Genomic DNA, 17092 nt, shown 5'->3' on the forward strand with positions numbered 1-17092 from the left:
GGTTCGATTCCCGGCATCCCACAGGGCATCCCTAAGCCTGTCAGGAGTGATTTCTGAGTGAAGAGCCAGGAGTAATCTGAGAGCCACTGAGTGTAGCCCAAAAACCAACAACCAACCAAACAAACAAAAGAAACCAATAGGAATAGATCAGCATTAAGGGATAAACAGAATGTCCAGTGTCTCACATATGCTTAAGTTACAATTCTGGCAGCTACAATGTGTTTCAAACCTAGTGCCACAAGTAATGTTTAGTTACAGTGTCAGGTGTGTGCGAGCACCACAATAAAGGGTGCGCCCCTTCCCCACGCAATAGACATATTACAAAATATGTACACACACCATGCCAAAAAGTGAAACCTCTAGCAAGCACTGTGTGTGCATTACAATAAGCCTGGCAATTTCCATAGCTACAACCAGTGTGCCTCAATAACCATCCATGAATTCCAGTAAGCAAATAAGCTAAGAAAATAAAGTGCAAAACTAGGGCTGGAAAGAGAAGACTGTGGATAGGACATGTGGGTAGGACTGTGAATAGGACAATGCATTGTCCCAGGTTCTATTCCACACATCCCACAAAGTCACCCGAATGAATACAACCTAACAGGAAAAAAACATCTAACCCCATTAAAAAATGGGGAGAGGGGGCTGGAGAGGTGGCGCTAGAGGTAAGGTGTGTCTGCCTTACAAGCGCTAGCCAAGCGGTTCCATCCCCGTCGTCCCATATGGTCCCCCCACGCCAGGGGCAATTTCTGAGCACTTAGCCAGGAGTAACCCCTGAGCATCAAACGGGTGTGGCCGAAAAACCAAAAAAAAAAAAAAAGGTAAAAAATAGAAAATGGGGAGAAGAAATAAACAGACAACTTCTCAAAGAAGAAATACAAATGGCCAAAAGGACCATGAAAAAATGCTCCACATCACCATTCATCAGGGAGATGCAAATCAAAACAACGATGAGGTACCATCTCATGCCACAGAAACCAGAACACATCACAAAGAACAAGAACAATAAGTGCTGGCAGGGATTTGGGGAGAAGGAACTCTCATTTACTGCTGGTGGGAATGCCGTCTAGTCCAGCCCTTATGGAGATTCCAAAAAAAAAACTGGAAATTGAGTTCCCATATGATCCAGCTATAGCATTTCTAGGGATATACCCTAAGAACTCAAAAATGTAATACAAAAATCCCTTCTTCACACCTATATTCATCGCAGCACTATTTACAATAGCCAGACTCTGCAATCAACCCAAATGCCTTTCAACAGATGAATGGCTAAAGAAACTGTGGAACATACATATACACAATGGAATATTATGCAGCCATCAGGAGAGGTGAAATCATGAAATTTTCCTATACATGGAAACTATTATGCTGAGTGAAATAAGTCAGGAGAGAGACACACAAAATAGTCTCACTCATATATGAGTTTTAAGAGAAACAAAAGGCATTATTGTAATAATGTCCAGAGATGAGGGCCGGTAGGACCAGCTCACGATATGAAGCTCACCTCAAAGAGGGGTGAGTGCAGTTAGAGAAATAATACACTAACAACTACCACGACAATGTTAATGAGTGAGAGAAGTAGACTGCCTGACTGCCTGTCTTGAATACAGGCAGAGTGTGTGGGAGGAGGGAGATGGGGGGGGGGGGGGCATTGGTGGTGGGAATGTTGCACTGGTGAAGGGAGGGTGTTCTTTTTGTGACTGAAACCCAAGTACAGTTATGTTTGTAATCATGGTGTTTAAATAAAGATATTATAAAACAAAAGTGCAAAACTCAGAAAGCATTTCAAAGCATACAAATATAGCAATCTGATATGCAACCCTCCGCAAGCACAACTACAGAGGTGAGCACCAGTCATGTGAGCAACCCAAGCATAGCAACAACAAAGGGGAAGGAGTAGTATAAATTAAGTACTGCATGGGGAGATGGCTGAAAGGACTGGAATGTACATTATGTATGTGGGAGACCTGTCTGATCTCTGACACTGCATGTTTCCTTGAGCACCACGGGAGTGACCCTTAAGCCTTGAACATAGGAGCAGGAAGCAGCCTGCTTCCTGTGTACTACCAGACATGTTTGCCCCACTTCCCCCCCCAACTCAACATATATATTTATATAGAGAAACAAATGTATAATTATTTTCCCTAAAAAAAAAAAAAACAAAAAAAACAAAGAAATTACTTCCTACATCTTGGTTTATAATTACTACTACCTTCTAAAATGGAAAAAGTCTTTGTAAAAAATGATTTAGTCCAAATTTGGGGCAGGAAAGCACAAGGTAAAAGATGTTTTGCAGGGGCCAGAGAGATAGCATGGAGGTAAGGCGTTTGCCTTTCATACAGAAGGTCATCGGTTCGAATCCCGGCATCCCATATGGTCGTTTTCCCCCCCCCCCCCCCCCCCCGTGCCTGCCAGGAGCAATTTCTGAGCATGGAGCCAGGAGTAACCCCTGAGCACTGCCGGGTGTGACCCAAAAACTGCAAAAAAAAAAAAAAAAAAAGATGTTTTGCAGCAAGGGGTGGAGAGGAGAGGTTCACATCCAGTAAAACACAGGGACTATTCATGGTAAACTGATCAGGAGTCCTCAGATATCAAACCTGGGCCATGAGAATGGCAAATATGCCACTAACCTTTTGAATTACCTCCTAGCCCAAGATATATCTTGCATCTAAAACCAAAGATGCTCAAAGAAATATGTCAAAATGACACTATGTGTTCAAAATATACCATAGTCCAAAGACTCGTAAGTGCTCTGCTATTGAGCTACATACTAGATGCTCTATTTGGACAATTTTCAGTATTAAAAACAAGATGGGGGGGGGGGGGCAGAACAAAAGCTAAACACTGAATGGGGCAATGTATAGTGTGTAGGGCATTTGCTTGCATGTGGCCAAAATGGGATCCCTAGCATCCCATATGGTCCCCTGAGCACTTCCAGGAGTAATTTCTGAGTGCTGAACCAGGAGTAACCCCTGAGTTTCTATAGGTGTAGCCCAAAAGAGTTATAAAACAAAAAACAAACAAACAAACAAAAAATCAACTAGAAAGGAGGCTGGAGCGATAGTAGAGCAAGTAGAGCATTTGCCTGGCAGGCAGCTGACCAAAGTTTGATCCCTAGCATCCTATGAGGATCCCAATGAGCATCTGGATCCCAGAGCCAGCCAGGAGTAATTCTCAGTGCAGAGCTAGGAATAAGCCCTGAACACTACCCATGTGGCCTGAACCACCCCTCACCACCATGCTTGAAAGATTAATGAATTATAATGCTTTGAACAAAGAATACCTGAGTATATTTTCAAGTGGGATCATGAGGCAAAATGTTCTTAATATATCTGTGAATACATGTAGGAGGAATAACAGAATAAGTAAAGATGAGCCAGGAATCTGAGGACAGTACAGCAAGCAGTGTGCCTGACTTGCCTTGGGCCAACCCAGATTCAACCCCTAGCATTCCATTTGTTCTTCTAAATAAGGGGTCCTCAAACATTTTAAACAGCAGCCAGTTCAATGTCCCTCAGATCATTATAGGGCCAGACTATAGTTTAAAAAAATTAACAATGAACAAATTGTTAATGTGTACTGCACATATCTTATTTTGAAGTGAAAAAACAAAATGGGAACAAATACAGTATTTAAAATGAAAAACAAGTAAGGTTAAATCAACAAACTTACCAGTATTTCAATAGGAATTATGGACCTGCTTTTGGCGGGCTGTAGTTTGAGGACCTTTGCCTGAGACTGAGAGAAGTTGAGAGACACAGGAGGAGTTGGATAGTGTGACGCACATCCCACCCATGTGCACTGTGGATCTGGGACAAGTTGGCTGCTAAGAGCACAGCAGCGGCAGCAAAATTAACCAGTGGGCTGGATAACTGTCCTCAGTGGGCCACATGTGGCCAGTGAGCCATAGGTTGGGCACCCCTGCTCTAAACACTGTCAGAAATGACCCCTGAGCACCATTAGGTGTGGCAAAGCACAAATACAAAAACACACACAGTAGAAAAACAATTAAGCACCAGAAAAACAGTACAACTTTTGTAGCAACTCAATGACCCTAGTTTGAATCCTGGCACCAGAAAATTGCATGGGGTCACTTCTGAGCTTATAGCCAGGAATATCCCCAATATAATCAGTGTTGCCCAAAACACCTTCCCAACCCCACAAAAATCAGTATTTTATAAACAATATGAATGTTAAGAATTACTGGAAAACTATATTTAGAAACTTTATTTGGGGGCGGGGGCTACACTCAGCAGCGTTCAGGGGCTGTTCCTTGTTCTGAACTCAGAAATCACTCCTGGCAGGCTTGGGATGCCGAGGATCGAACCTGGGTCTGTCCTAAGTCAACAGCAGGCAAAGCAAACACACTACTGCAGTGTTATCACTCCAGCCCCTATTTAGAAACTTTAAACTCAAAAAGTCATCTTAAACTGTGGCGGGGGTGGGGGTGGGGGAGTTTGGAGGAGCCGGAGTAATAGCACAGAAGAAGGGTATTTACCTTGTATGCTGCTGACCCGGGACAAATGTGGGTTCGATCCCTGGCATCTTATATGGTCCCCCAAGCCTGCCAGAAGCAATTTCTGAACACAGAGACAGGAATAACCTCTGAGTGCCACCACTGGGTGTGCCCCTACTCCAAATAACTGCAAAGGGGATAAAACATACTTAAGAGATTGGCCAAGTATGACCAGTGATCTAAGTTAACAAACCATTAAGGCAAAATGGCATTATGTATTTCCTACAGTGATACAAAAGAAATCATACAATACCACTTGACTTGAGTTAGTATACTTGTGGAAGTTCAACTTAAATCTTAGTATGACAAACATTTCAAAGCCAGAGAATAATACAAAATTTAAGCAACTGTCTGCAATGCAGCAACCCCAATTCAATCCCCAGAACTACAAATGGTCCCCTAGAGTACTGTTAGAGCCAGGAATAATTTCTATGGAACACACCAAAGCAACACTGCTTTAAAAATGAAAATGTTCGGGGGAGGGTGGTAAAAAAAAAAAAATGAAAATGTTCCCTAGAGTACAAAGTGTGGCTGTGGTAACCCCAACACCAATGGGTTGAGTATCACACCACAGGCTTGGAATGAATCGAATTACCTAGATTGTGTTTCCAAGTATTGCCAGGTGTGGCCCTGTGCCACACCTGAGCACAGCTTGAAGAGCCCTAAAACAAAACACTGAAAGGACTTTTTAAACAAGACACATGATACCGGCCCAGGAATACAGTTCAGTTACAAAGCACCTTAAAGATCTGAGGTTAAAATATGGATCCCTGAACTGCCTCACATAGTGTCATTCCTGCAGCAACACTACTAATACCTTGCTCACCAACAAAGTGGGGGCTAGGCAACACAGTGAAACCAAGTGTGTAAGCATAGCAATCATATGTGCAAACCACAATGTCCGTATTTTAAAGTGTGTAGCCTTAGGGTGATAAGTACAGTGGGCAGAGTGTGTAATATATGGGGTAAGCCCACCAGGACTAATTCCTGAGTGCAGAGCCAGAATTAATCCCTGAGCATCACCAAGTGTGACCCAAAAACCAAACATCTAAAAAAAATTTACAATTGTGTCCATAGACAGCATCAAAACCCAGTATGTTTAAGTTCTGGTTATCGCAACAATTTCTATAAGCAAAATAAAGGGAGGTGGGTGAGGAAAAAGATACAGGATAATCATGGCATCCATGGGTCAGGAAAGAAATATTTGACGAGCCATTTTTTTAGGTAAATGGCACCATTATTGGCAGTCTAATATATAACGTTATACCGATATTTAGTTTCTTGAGTTTGATGACTTTAAGTAAAAGCAGGAGAATATTCTTATTCTACATCACAATACTGAACTATTCTAGTTAAATGTAATGTCTGAAAGTCACAGCCAATGTATCTGAACTCAAAAGTTATGGTGCATGTCTTACAAGCGATCTCAATTCAATTCACAGAACCACAGGGTCCCCCAGCATTGCTGGGGATAGCCCTGGAGGTCTCCTAAGCATTACTCTGCCAGGTATGATGCCACCCTCCTAACCCCCAATAAGTGGGTTGGACCTATGCTATGAACTCTTTTATACTTCTATTGAAAGAGTTTTATTTTTGTTTTGGGGCTACAATCAGAGGTAGTGTCAGGGTTTACTCCTGGTGTGCTATGACATGAGATTAAATCCAGGTGTGCTGCATACAAGAAAAGAATCCAATTGGTTCAGTCCCTAAGAGAATCTGATCTATTTTCCTCCCCTTGATTGTAGGCTGAGGAGGTACGGCTTCTTTATGCAATAAATAAATAATTCTGAAACAAACCTTTTAAAGTAAATTCTTCCATGGTCATCTTAGAGCTCTGACCCAACTAGCCATGTTGGACACCCACTGAATCAATCAAGCATGAATCAATAAAGCATCAATGCCCAGTTAAAATATAGTGCAGTGTGCTAGAGCGATAGTAGAGCGAGTAGGGCATTTATTTGCCTTGCATGCGGCTGGCCCAGGTTCCATTGCTGGCAGCCCACATGGTTCCAAGCCTGCCAGGCATGATTTCTGAGCACAATACCAGAAGTAACCCAAGCACCACCAGGTGTGGCAAAACAAACAAATCATGGAGAGTTAAAAAACAGACCCTCAAATGCAGTTGGTCCTGGTTTGAATTCTCTAGCACCACAAATGGTCCCCTGATCACCTGTATATTGTTCTCCCTCACAAAAAAAAAAAAGGGGGGGTGGTGCGGAGAGATTATAGTGGATAAAGCATTTGCCTTGCACACTACTGAACCAGGTTTGACCCCCCAGCACCCCAAAATTTCCCCCAAGCACTGCCAAGAGTGATTCTGAATGATGAGACAAAGTAAACCCTAAGCACAGCCAGGTGTTGCCCAAAAATGTCTAAGAATTAGGCCGTGGAACTGGAGAGATAGCATGGAGGTAAGGCGTTTGTCTTGCATGCAGAAGGATAGTGGTTCGAATCCCGGCATCCCATATGGTCCCCCAAGCCTGCCAGGAGCGATTTCTGAGTGTAGAGCCAAGAGTAACCCCAGAGCGCTGCTGGGTGTGACCCAAAAACAAAAAAAAAAAATTAAAAAATGGGTAGGGTGTTTGCTTTGCATGAGGCCAACTCAGCTTTGGTCCCCAGCATCCCATATGATCCCAAGCACTGCCAGGAATGACCCCTAAATGCAGAAATCGCTCCTGGCAGGCACGGAGGGACAATATGGGATGTCAGGATTCAAACCACTGTCAGTCCTGGATCGGTTTTGTGCAAAACAAACGGCCTACCACTTGCTATCTCTCCAGCCCCCTCATAGTACAGAAATTAAGGCATTTGCCTTGCACATGGCAGATCCCCACAGCACTGCGTATCTGCCAAGAGTGATAAAACCAGGATAATCTAAGGTAGAATCTTGTTAGACAAAAATGAATATGATATGTTTGAGTGATCAGACAGAGTAATTGGATATAACAAAAACAAGTGTTTCCTGGAAAACTAATCAAACTTTCTAAGATATTACTTCTTTTAAAGAATTATCTTTGGTGGACAAAGCTCCAAGGTAAAATACACGTTCTACATGTAAGACATCCAGGGTTCAATCTCAACAGCCTCCAAGAAATTAAATTCTGAGCAGGGACTTTTATTTATTTATTTATTTATTTTGGTTTTTGGGCCACACTCGGTGATGCGCAGGGGTTACTCCTGGCTGTCTGCTCAGAAATAGCTCCTGGCAGGCACGGGGGACAATGTGGGACACCGGGATTCGAACCAACCACCTTTGGTCCTGGATCGGCTGCTTGCAAGGCAAACGCCCCTGCGCTATCTCTCCGGGCCCGGGACTTTTAAACTGAGTGCTTTGCAAGCAAGCATATGATCACAAGTTCATGTTTCCAGTGTGCAACAGGGCCAATCTCTGCTATCTGGGAGCTCTGACACTGCAAACAATCTCCAGGTACACTCTAATTAGGTGTGTATATGCACCACATAAAGTGTGACTGCTGGTGAAGGCCCACCGTCTAAAAAAGATGTGTCAGGGCCAGAGCAGTAGCACAGCGGGGTGTGTGTGTGTGTGTGTGTGTGTGTGTGTGTGTGTGTGTGTGTGTGTGTGTGTGTGTGTGTGTGTGTGTGTGTGTGTGTGTGTGTGTGTTTGCCGTGTATGAAGCCGAATTGGGTTCAAACCCTAGCATCCCATATGTGGTCCCTTGAGCCTGCCAGGAGTAAGTTTTGACTGCAGAACCAGTAGTAATCCCTGAGCATAGCTGGGTGGGGTTCCAAAACAAAAACAAACCAAAGACATGCAAACACCATTATCCAGGAAGTAAAATTTTGGATGACTTATGTGAACATCACCATGAACCATGACTACTACCACAATCATACTTCTATGCCTCAACCATGTGTGAGCCTTAGTAGGCACATGCAAAAACAAACTTAAGGAGTAAAAACCTCAGTGAGCACTGTACCCTAGTTTGAGCACAATCTAATGATCAATCCCTTCTTTGTATCAAAAAACAGAAGGAAGAGCAATAAAACAATTCCAACTGGTTCAATCCCCAGCACCACATATGGTTCCGAGCACAGAGCCAGGAGTAAACCCCGAGCAATGCCAGATGTGGCCCTAATAACAAAAATCTTCAGAATTCTTGACATGGCTAGGCTTTATTTTTTTGGTTTTTGAGCCTTACCCAGTGACACCCAAGGGTTACTCCTGGCTATGTGCTCAGAAATGGCTCCTGGCTTGGGGAACCATATGGGATACTGGGGGATCGAATCGCAGTCCGTTCTAGGTTAGCATGTGCAAGGGAAACACCCTACCACTTATGCCACCGTTCTGGCCCGGGAAGGGAACTATTGATACAACTCATGGTTCATTTTATTATTAATGTTCAGTGTCCAACATTATGACCCCACAAGCAAAGGAAAAAACTGGGGCCGGAGTAATAATACAACAGATTGTGAGTTTGCCTTGCAAGTGGCCAACCAGGTTCAATTTTGGGCATCTCATATGGTCCCCCAGGAGTGATTCCTGAGTAAAGTCAGAAGCAACTCAAGCATCACCAGGCGTGCCCCAAAAACAAACAAAAAGAAAAACCAGGGCTGGAGTAAAAGTACAGTAGGTAGGGCACTCGCCTTGCACGTGGCTGACCTGGGTTTGGTCCCTGGCCTCCCATATGGTACTCCAGGTCTGTCAGGAGTGATTGCTAAGCACAGAGCCAGGATGTAACCTCTGAGCACCACCAGGTGTTGCCCAAAAAGACAAAAACAAAACAAAAACAACCAGAAGCAAAATTTTAGCAGTGAGGATTTAAATTAGTTGGCACATGTCAATTTTTTTTTCTTAAAAATATGGAACGCTTCACGAATTTGCGTGTCATCCTTGCGCAGGGGCCATGCTAATCTACTCTGTATCGTTCCAATTTTAGTATATGTGCTGCCGAAGCGAGCACACATGTCAATTTTAACTCATGGATATTCTTTTTTTTTTTGGTTTTTGGGTCACACCCGGCAGTGCTCAGGGGTTACTCCTGGCTTCATGCTCAGAAATCGCTCCTGGCAGGCTCGGGAGACCATATGGGACGCTGGGATTCGAACTGATGACCTTCTGCATGAAAGGCTAACACCTTACCTCCATGCTATCTCTCCGGCCCCTATAACATGGATATTCTAACCAATGCTCATCCTATAGTTTAATTATAGTTAATAGTATTTGATATTCAAGTGGAAATAACATTAACACTTGTATAATATTGAATAATTCAATAATAAAAATGAATAATATGAACTCTTGACTAAGCCTTCCAATTAATATATGGCACAGTTGATGGAACCAGCATTTTATATAAAAATAGTATAAGCTCTAGCTCTTTGTTGTATCTCTGCAAACACAGCAGAACTTACTCCCAGCAGTGCTTAGGGGCAACAAGGATTGAAGTAGGGTGGGCCACTGTAAAGCAAAAGCCTTATCTATGGTAGTATCTCCAGCACCCTCAATTTTATTTTTTAAAATATAACTGGGGCTGGAGTGATAGCACAGCATGTAGGGCTTGCACGCAGCTTGACCTGAGCTCAACCCCCCAGCCTGCCAGGAATAACTCCTGAGCACCCCTGTGTATAGCTCAATAACCTATAAAAACAAAACAACCATTTTCCGGGCTACTGAGTAAGGTGCTTCCCTTGCACATGGCTGGCCTGGGTTCCATTCTTGGTGCCCCATATGGTCCTCTGAGCACCATCAGAAGTGATTCCGGAGCACAGATCAGGACTAACCCCTGAACACCAGGGTGCATCCCCAAAAACCTACAAGTATCTTACTACTCAGCTTTGTATTTCATAATTCTTTAATACTTCAAAATCTTCAATATAGCACTAAGAAGTATCAAAAAAAAAATAAAAAGAATTATCCGGGGCTGGAGAGATAGCATGGAGGTAGGGCATTTGCCTTGCACACAGAAGGACGGTGGTTCAAATCCCAGCATCCCATATGGTCCCCCGAGCCTGCCAGGAGTGATTTCTGAGCATAGAGCCAGGAGTAACTTTTGGGCACTGCCGGTATGACCCAAAAACCAAAAACCAACAAACAAAAAAAGAATTATCAATCACCTAGCTTAAGTTTCAAGATAAACTTATGTCTTACTCTTTCCAAAGGGGCAATAAGTTGTTAAACCTAATTAGATTTAAAGACTTAAGAAAGAAACATTGTTGGGCTGGAGACACAGTATAGTGGAGAATGTTTGCCTTGCATTCAGCTGACCCAGATTCAATCCCTGGTGTACTGCATACAACCAGGAATAATTCCTGAGTGTAAAGCCAGCAGTAAGCCCTGAGCAAGCAACACTGAGTGTGTGGCCCCTATCCCCACACCCCTCTCCCCAATGTTAGGGCAAGAATAATAGTACAGCTAGGTACTTGAGTGTTTGTCTTGCATGGGGCAGACTTGGATTCAATACCAGATACTCTATATCAGGGGTCTCAAACTCAATTTACCTGGGGGCCACAGAAGGCAAAGTCGGGGTGATCCTTGAGTGAAAAGTCAGTAGTAAGCCTTGAACATTGGGGGGTGTGACCCAAACAACTAAAACAAAACAAGACAAAAAATTTCTCTAGGGCAGGGCCACAAAATGTTGTACAGAGGGCCGCAAACGGCCCATGAGTTTGAGACCCCTGCTCTATATGATCTCCTCAAGTACCACCAGGAATAATCCCTAAGCAGGGCCCGGAGAAATAGCACAGCGGCGTTTGCCTTACAAGCAGCCGATCCAGGACCAAAGGTGGTTGGTTCGAATCCTGGTGTCCCATATGGTCCCCCATGCCTGCCAGGAGCTATTTCTGAGCAGACAGCCAGGAGTAACCCCTGAGCACCGCTGGGTGTGACCCAAAAACTAAAAAAAAAAAAAAATAATCCCTAAGCATTGCAAGAATAAAACAATTTTGGGGTTTGGTCCGCCATGCCAGAGGTCTTCTTAACCAGGCCTAGGGGGAGTGCAGGACTTGGGTAAACCCAGCACCCCTCTACCGCCTTGCTCCAGATCTCTAGGGCTTCCCTGGGCCACATGCCTGGGCAAGCCATCGAGTTGGGTCCCTTGGCGGAGCTTGAAGGTACCCTAGGCTTTCCCCCATTATCCATTGGGCTCCTTAGGGAGGGTCTGAGTGGGGCTCCCAGCTTCTTGACGCAGTCACTGGTAATCTCTTTCCAGTCTATATTTTCAAAATCGTGGCTAGCGCCCCCACACGCACAAGATACATTAATAGTACTCACTATCATCTGCCCTTTTACACACCCCTACAAAAGATCATTTTTCTCTTTAACTTCCTTAACCCCTATCATCATTACTCCTCATTTACCCTTTTTATTTTTTTATTTTTATTTATTTATTTATTTATTTTTTTGGTTTTTGGGCCACACCCAGCGGTGCTCAGGGGTTACTCCTGGCTGTCTGCTCAGAAATAGCTCCTGGCAGGCACGGGGGACCATATGGGACACCGGGATTCGAACCAACCACCTTTGGTTCTGGATCGGCTGCTTGCAAGGCCAACGCCGCTGTGCTATCTCTCCGGGCCCCATTTACCCTTTTTAACTTAAGTACTGTAGAGTCCTAAGTCACAGACCAAAGTAGTGCCCTGGAGTTAACACCCACCCAACTATTCCAAAAGGCATAAAAAGGACACGTATGTCTTTTCAACATTTTATGGGTGTTTTCTTTGACAGCTATAACTTTTGCTGAATATTTTCTTATACAGTGACGACCCCCCCCCCTTTTTTATCTTCTCTTTGTGAACTGCTCAATATGAAATTTGGTGTGAAAGAATCCCTCAGTTTAATGCTTATGTTTGAACCAAGTAATGGGTATTGTTGGACGTGTTCTTACGCCCCCATATACTCTGATAACACCACGTGGCTTTATTCCTTGTTTGCTTAGGCACACTAAAACGGGAAAATACTATACATACCAATAAGTTCTTATCTAATAGAGATGGGAACACACAAATCTAGTAGTGCAATGGGACCTTACACCCTGAACATTGACATAAAGACCTGGCACAGGCCTCAGAAGAATGGGCATTCTCCATTCACCCCTGATCTAGAGAAGACATCTACAAAACATCCAAGGTTGTCTATAACATCACCTGGAGGCAATCCTCTACCAGGGAAGACCCTACAGCTGCTCTGACATCGATCTACTCAAAAGAGACTTCCCTTAACACTGAGAAGACTTAACAACAATGACCTGCTTACTGGACAGGGTTTTCTGTATTGCCCCTTAATTGTGAGGTGAAACTAGAGGATACTCCACACCAGCCTGACTTCAATGTAGGATGTGCAGATTCCAGGATCTTTAATACAGAAACCTGATGCCAACAATAGGATTGTGTGAAAAATAAAACAATGACTTGGATTGAATAAACTAGTTTGCCTGGAGCCTAGAGTTGGTCTTATGCCAGGAAACTTCAGGGGTAGTGGTCTCCTTGTATTTAGACCAAGGCTATTCCTTTCTATGACCCCCATATTTTGGTGGGCCTATGCAAACAATATTTGCCACTCTAACACCGTTTTTACTGTGCCCTTTTGACTAACCCTTAAAAAAAACTTCTTAAACTTTTGATGTTAACTTAAACTAATATGTATGTGCATGAATATATAAAAAATACTATGCCTGGGGCCGGGCGGTGGCGCTCGAGGTAAGGTGCCTGCCTTACCTGCGCTAGCCTAGGAGACGGACCGCGGTTCGATCCCCCGGCGTCCCATATGGTCCCCCAAGCCAGGAGCGACTTCTGAGCGCATAGCCAGGAGTAACCCCTGAGCGTCACCGGGTGTGGCCCAAAAAAAAAACCAAAAAAAAAAAAAAAAAATACTATGCCTTCAATGTTAAGGAGTCACATAAATCTCATGGCTTTAGGCTGCTTTGTGTACTGCTAAGAAAAGTTATAGGGGCTGGGAAGGAGGCGCTAGAGGTAAGGTGTCTGCCTTGCAAGCGCTAGCCAAGGAAGGACCGCGGTTCGATCCCCCAGTGTCCCATGTCCCATATGGTCCCCCCAAGCCAGGGGCAATTTCTGAGCGCATAGCCAGGAGTAACCCCTGAGCGTCAAACGGGTGTGGCCCAAAAACCAAAAAAAAAAAAAAAAAAGAAAAGTTATAATGTACTACAGTCTGGGGACTTGTGGACAAAGTAATTGTACATGGGTTCTGCCTTATTTTTTCTTAATGTTTTTTTGACAGTAAGTTCAATATTGGGCCGGAGAGATAGCATGGAGGTAAGGCGTTTGCCTCTCATGCAGGAGGTCATCGGTTCGAATCCCGGCGTCCCATATATGGTCCTCCCGTGCCTGCCAGGAGCAATTTCTGAGCCTGGAGCCAGGAATAACCCCTGAGCACTGCCGGGTGTGACCCAAAAACCACAAAAAAAAAAAAAAAAAAAAAAAAAAAAAAGTAAGTTCAATATTTAGGCGTCAGCAAGGGGATTTCTTCTGAGAACTCTGTTTATGGGCGATTGTCCTTTCACTGTAACTTTACCTTGTCCTCTTTGCATCATTGTTCTCATAATTAAAAATTAAAAAAAAAGAATAAAACAATTTAAATACTGAACAAAACACTTGCAATACTGTAAGCATTTACTAGGAGCAGTATCAAACTAAAAAAGCAAAGGCCACTGGGAATTTGGCATATAAGTAGAGTATAGGACTTCATGAATGAAGCTATGGGTTCCATTCCCAGTAGAACCAAACAAAAAGACTCTTAAAAGCAAAGTGGTGAAGCCAGAGCAGTGGGGCAGCAGGAGGGCGTTTGCCTTGTACGCAGCTGACCTAGGTAGCACTGTGGTTTAATACCATGGTGTCCCATTTGGTCCCCAAGCCAGGAGCAATTTCTGAGCACAGAGCCAGAGCCTGAGTGTCACTGGGTGTAGCTCCAAAATAAACAAACAAACAAAGTGGTAAGATCACTTTTTTTTTGGTTTTGGGACTGCCTGCTGACGCTCAGGAGTTACTCCTGGCTATGCGCTCAGAAATCACTCCTGGCTTGGGGGACCATATGGGATGCCAGGGATTGGGAATCAAACTAAGGTCTGTCCTGGATCAGCCGCGTGCAAGACAAATGTCCTACCCCTATGCTATCGCTCCGGCCCCAGTAAGATCATATTCTAAAATAACGTATCTTACAAGTAGTAAAATTCCTAAGGTAGAAATATGTCAACACTGTCTGAGTGATTCTCTGAAAGACTCTTAGATCATTAATTAAAACTTTATTGCCACAATAGCACTATTTCGACCTTTTTCATCTAGATCAGCTTTTTTCAACCAAGGGCTGACCAACTGTGAGTCTCCAGGATATTCCAAGTTGGGCCAGGAAAAATCGCACAATCAGAGGTGGGAAATGGCAGCACCAAGACTAGGGGATCAACCAGTAGGGAGTGGAACCCAGACTTTGGTATAGGGCCACAGGATGAAAAAGCTGAAGGGGAAGAGTGATAGTACAACGGATAAGGTTCTTGTCTTGCACGCAGCCAACAGAGGTCTGATATAAAGCACCCAATATGGTCCTTGAGTGCAGAGCCAGAGATAAACCCTGAGCACTGCCAAGTGTGGCCCACCCCAAAAAAAGACAAGTTGGCTGAGAATCACTGTACTGGATCCTTAAGAAGAATATCATTTACTTGGTAAGGCTGTGACTAAAAACTACATCCATGCCATGAAAGCCATCTTGACTTTAAGACCACCAAGCTTAAAACCAAACTCAAAAACCTCTATTTTTCCCCCTTTTGGTTATGCACCACATCTAGAGATGTGCCTGGGGTAATGGGATGTCCTCAAGACAACTAGTTCTTTGAGCTGTCTGTCTGGATCCAAACTAACACTTTTTAAAGAGTCGAATTTTAAACAGAGTTGTGCCACTGAGGGCCAGAGAGATACTATGGGTAGAGATGCTGTGAGTAGATACTCTACAGTGGGTAGGTCACTTTTCTTGCATGCAGTGGTTACAAATTTGATACCAGGCATCCCAGATGGGCCCCAAGCTCACCAGAAGTAATCCTTGAGTGAAGCCTTGAGCATAGCTGTGTGTGACGCAAAACCCAAAAAATAAAGTTGTCATCTACACAAGCCAGAATGTTTATAAGCTAACTTCTATAAAAGTTTGACCATGATAATGTAAATTTATGAAATTTAAATTTCTGTATATTATAAAACAATGACATTTATATATGCCTCCCATGCTTAAATAAGTCTCCTCAAAGTTTATGAAAATAAGAAACTTGGGCGCCAGAGGAGCTGCACGGGGGTTAGATCTCTAGCATCAAAAGGGGTCTCCAGAGCTGTGCCAGAAGTATACCCTGAGTACAGAAGGGTTGGCCCAAAAACCAAACAAAAAGAAAATAAAAAACTTGAGTGAGAAAGAAGTTTAAGGATACTTGTCCTGTACATGGCGGGCCCACAGTCCCAGTCTCAGGTGGACATAAAGTTCCCAGGGCCACCAGGTGGACTGTAAGAACACACATACTCAAAACCCAACAGAACGGGAAGCTTCTTGGGCAAATTATCGACCACATTTAACGTTGCCAGCTAGACGAGGTGATATTCCTGCATCTCCAGAAAACAAAACAAAACAAAAAACATATACTCGAATATAGTTTGACTCTTATACTTGAAACAGAATGCACCGTATACACATAATACACTTTGAATCTATAATACTTAAGAATCTACTATGAAAGATTACCCCCAAGCAAGACACTTTATTTGGAGGGGGCCAAAAAAAGAAGAAACAAGGGCGGAGACTTGGCTGAGCCACAGAGCAACTGAAGCCTTCCCTAGCTTGCAAGCTCCTCCAAATAATCCTCCCCCCTCCATAAATAAAACCATTTCCAAACCCACCACCTGCAAGGGTGGGTTAGGAAAGGCCTAGCTAGCCCACCGAAGAACGAACTACCCAGAGTAACAATGAGCGAGGCCTCCTGCCCTGGCCAGACCAGGGGCTGGGGTGGGGTGGGGTGGGGTGGGCTATGCTGGCGGCCGATTCTGCCTTGTACCTTGAGCCGCTTGATCATCTCGTCGGTGGTGATCTTGTCGGTGATCTCCTTCACCCCAGGCGGGTAGGCGATCTTGCCGTCGTGGGCGCCCCCGACCCCGACTCCGCAGAGGGCCGCGGGCTTGGGCTGCGCGGCGAAGTCCATCCTGGGGGAGCAACTTTTCTTGCACGCTCCTCTACCGGCCTCTATCGGTCAGAAAACAAAAGTTCAGCGGCCGAGGGGGGCGACTTGGTCACCCCTTTTTTCCCATTTTATAAAATAAGCCCCCCCCTCCAAAAAAAAAAAAACCTTACAATTCGCCAAGGGGCCCTCGACTCCGACTCGACTCGGGCGTGGCCCGGGGAGGTTTGGGGGGGCAAGGCGGGGAAGGAAGAAGACTCGACCATCGTCCCCGAAGAACCTTCAAGTACCCCCTCAAACCGGGGCCACCAGCCATTTCCTCCCCACCCCAATCCACAATCCCGGAACGCTCGGGGCTCCCCCAAAACCAAACCCCCGGGGGCCCGCGCTGCACAAGCACCCCGACTTTTTTTCTGGGCCCGATCTCATTCACAATAAAACCTCACTCCCGAGCTCTGAGAAA

The 17092-nt window shown here is 44.4% G+C and overlaps 2 protein-coding genes, 1 long non-coding RNA gene and 1 other non-coding gene across 4 annotated transcripts in view; 1 reads left to right on the forward strand and 3 right to left on the reverse strand.

The window, feature by feature from the left end:
* LIAS (lipoic acid synthetase) overlaps window positions 1-17092 on the forward strand; it is a 939974-nt gene that overhangs the window by 381526 nt on the left and 541356 nt on the right. The gene's annotated exons all lie outside the window — the stretch shown is intronic.
* Window positions 1-17092, reverse strand: part of LOC126032527 (uncharacterized) — an 891448-nt gene that overhangs the window by 173895 nt on the left and 700461 nt on the right. The window lies entirely within an intron of this gene.
* Window positions 1-17092, reverse strand: part of PDS5A (PDS5 cohesin associated factor A) — a 131450-nt gene that overhangs the window by 113758 nt on the left and 600 nt on the right. The window contains exon 2 of the mRNA XM_049790096.1: window positions 16510-16694. Coding sequence (XP_049646053.1) covers window positions 16510-16653 — 144 coding nt within the window. The 5' untranslated portion in view covers window positions 16654-16694. The remainder of the gene's footprint in view (window positions 1-16509; window positions 16695-17092) is intronic.
* On the reverse strand, window positions 9332-9438 carry LOC126032922 (U6 spliceosomal RNA). Its single transcript, XR_007504082.1, has one exon. It is a non-coding gene; the product is annotated as a U6 spliceosomal RNA (small nuclear RNA).

Source organism: Suncus etruscus, chromosome 16 (assembly GCF_024139225.1).
Source record: "Suncus etruscus isolate mSunEtr1 chromosome 16, mSunEtr1.pri.cur, whole genome shotgun sequence".
Lineage (NCBI taxonomy): Eukaryota > Metazoa > Chordata > Mammalia > Eulipotyphla > Soricidae > Suncus > Suncus etruscus.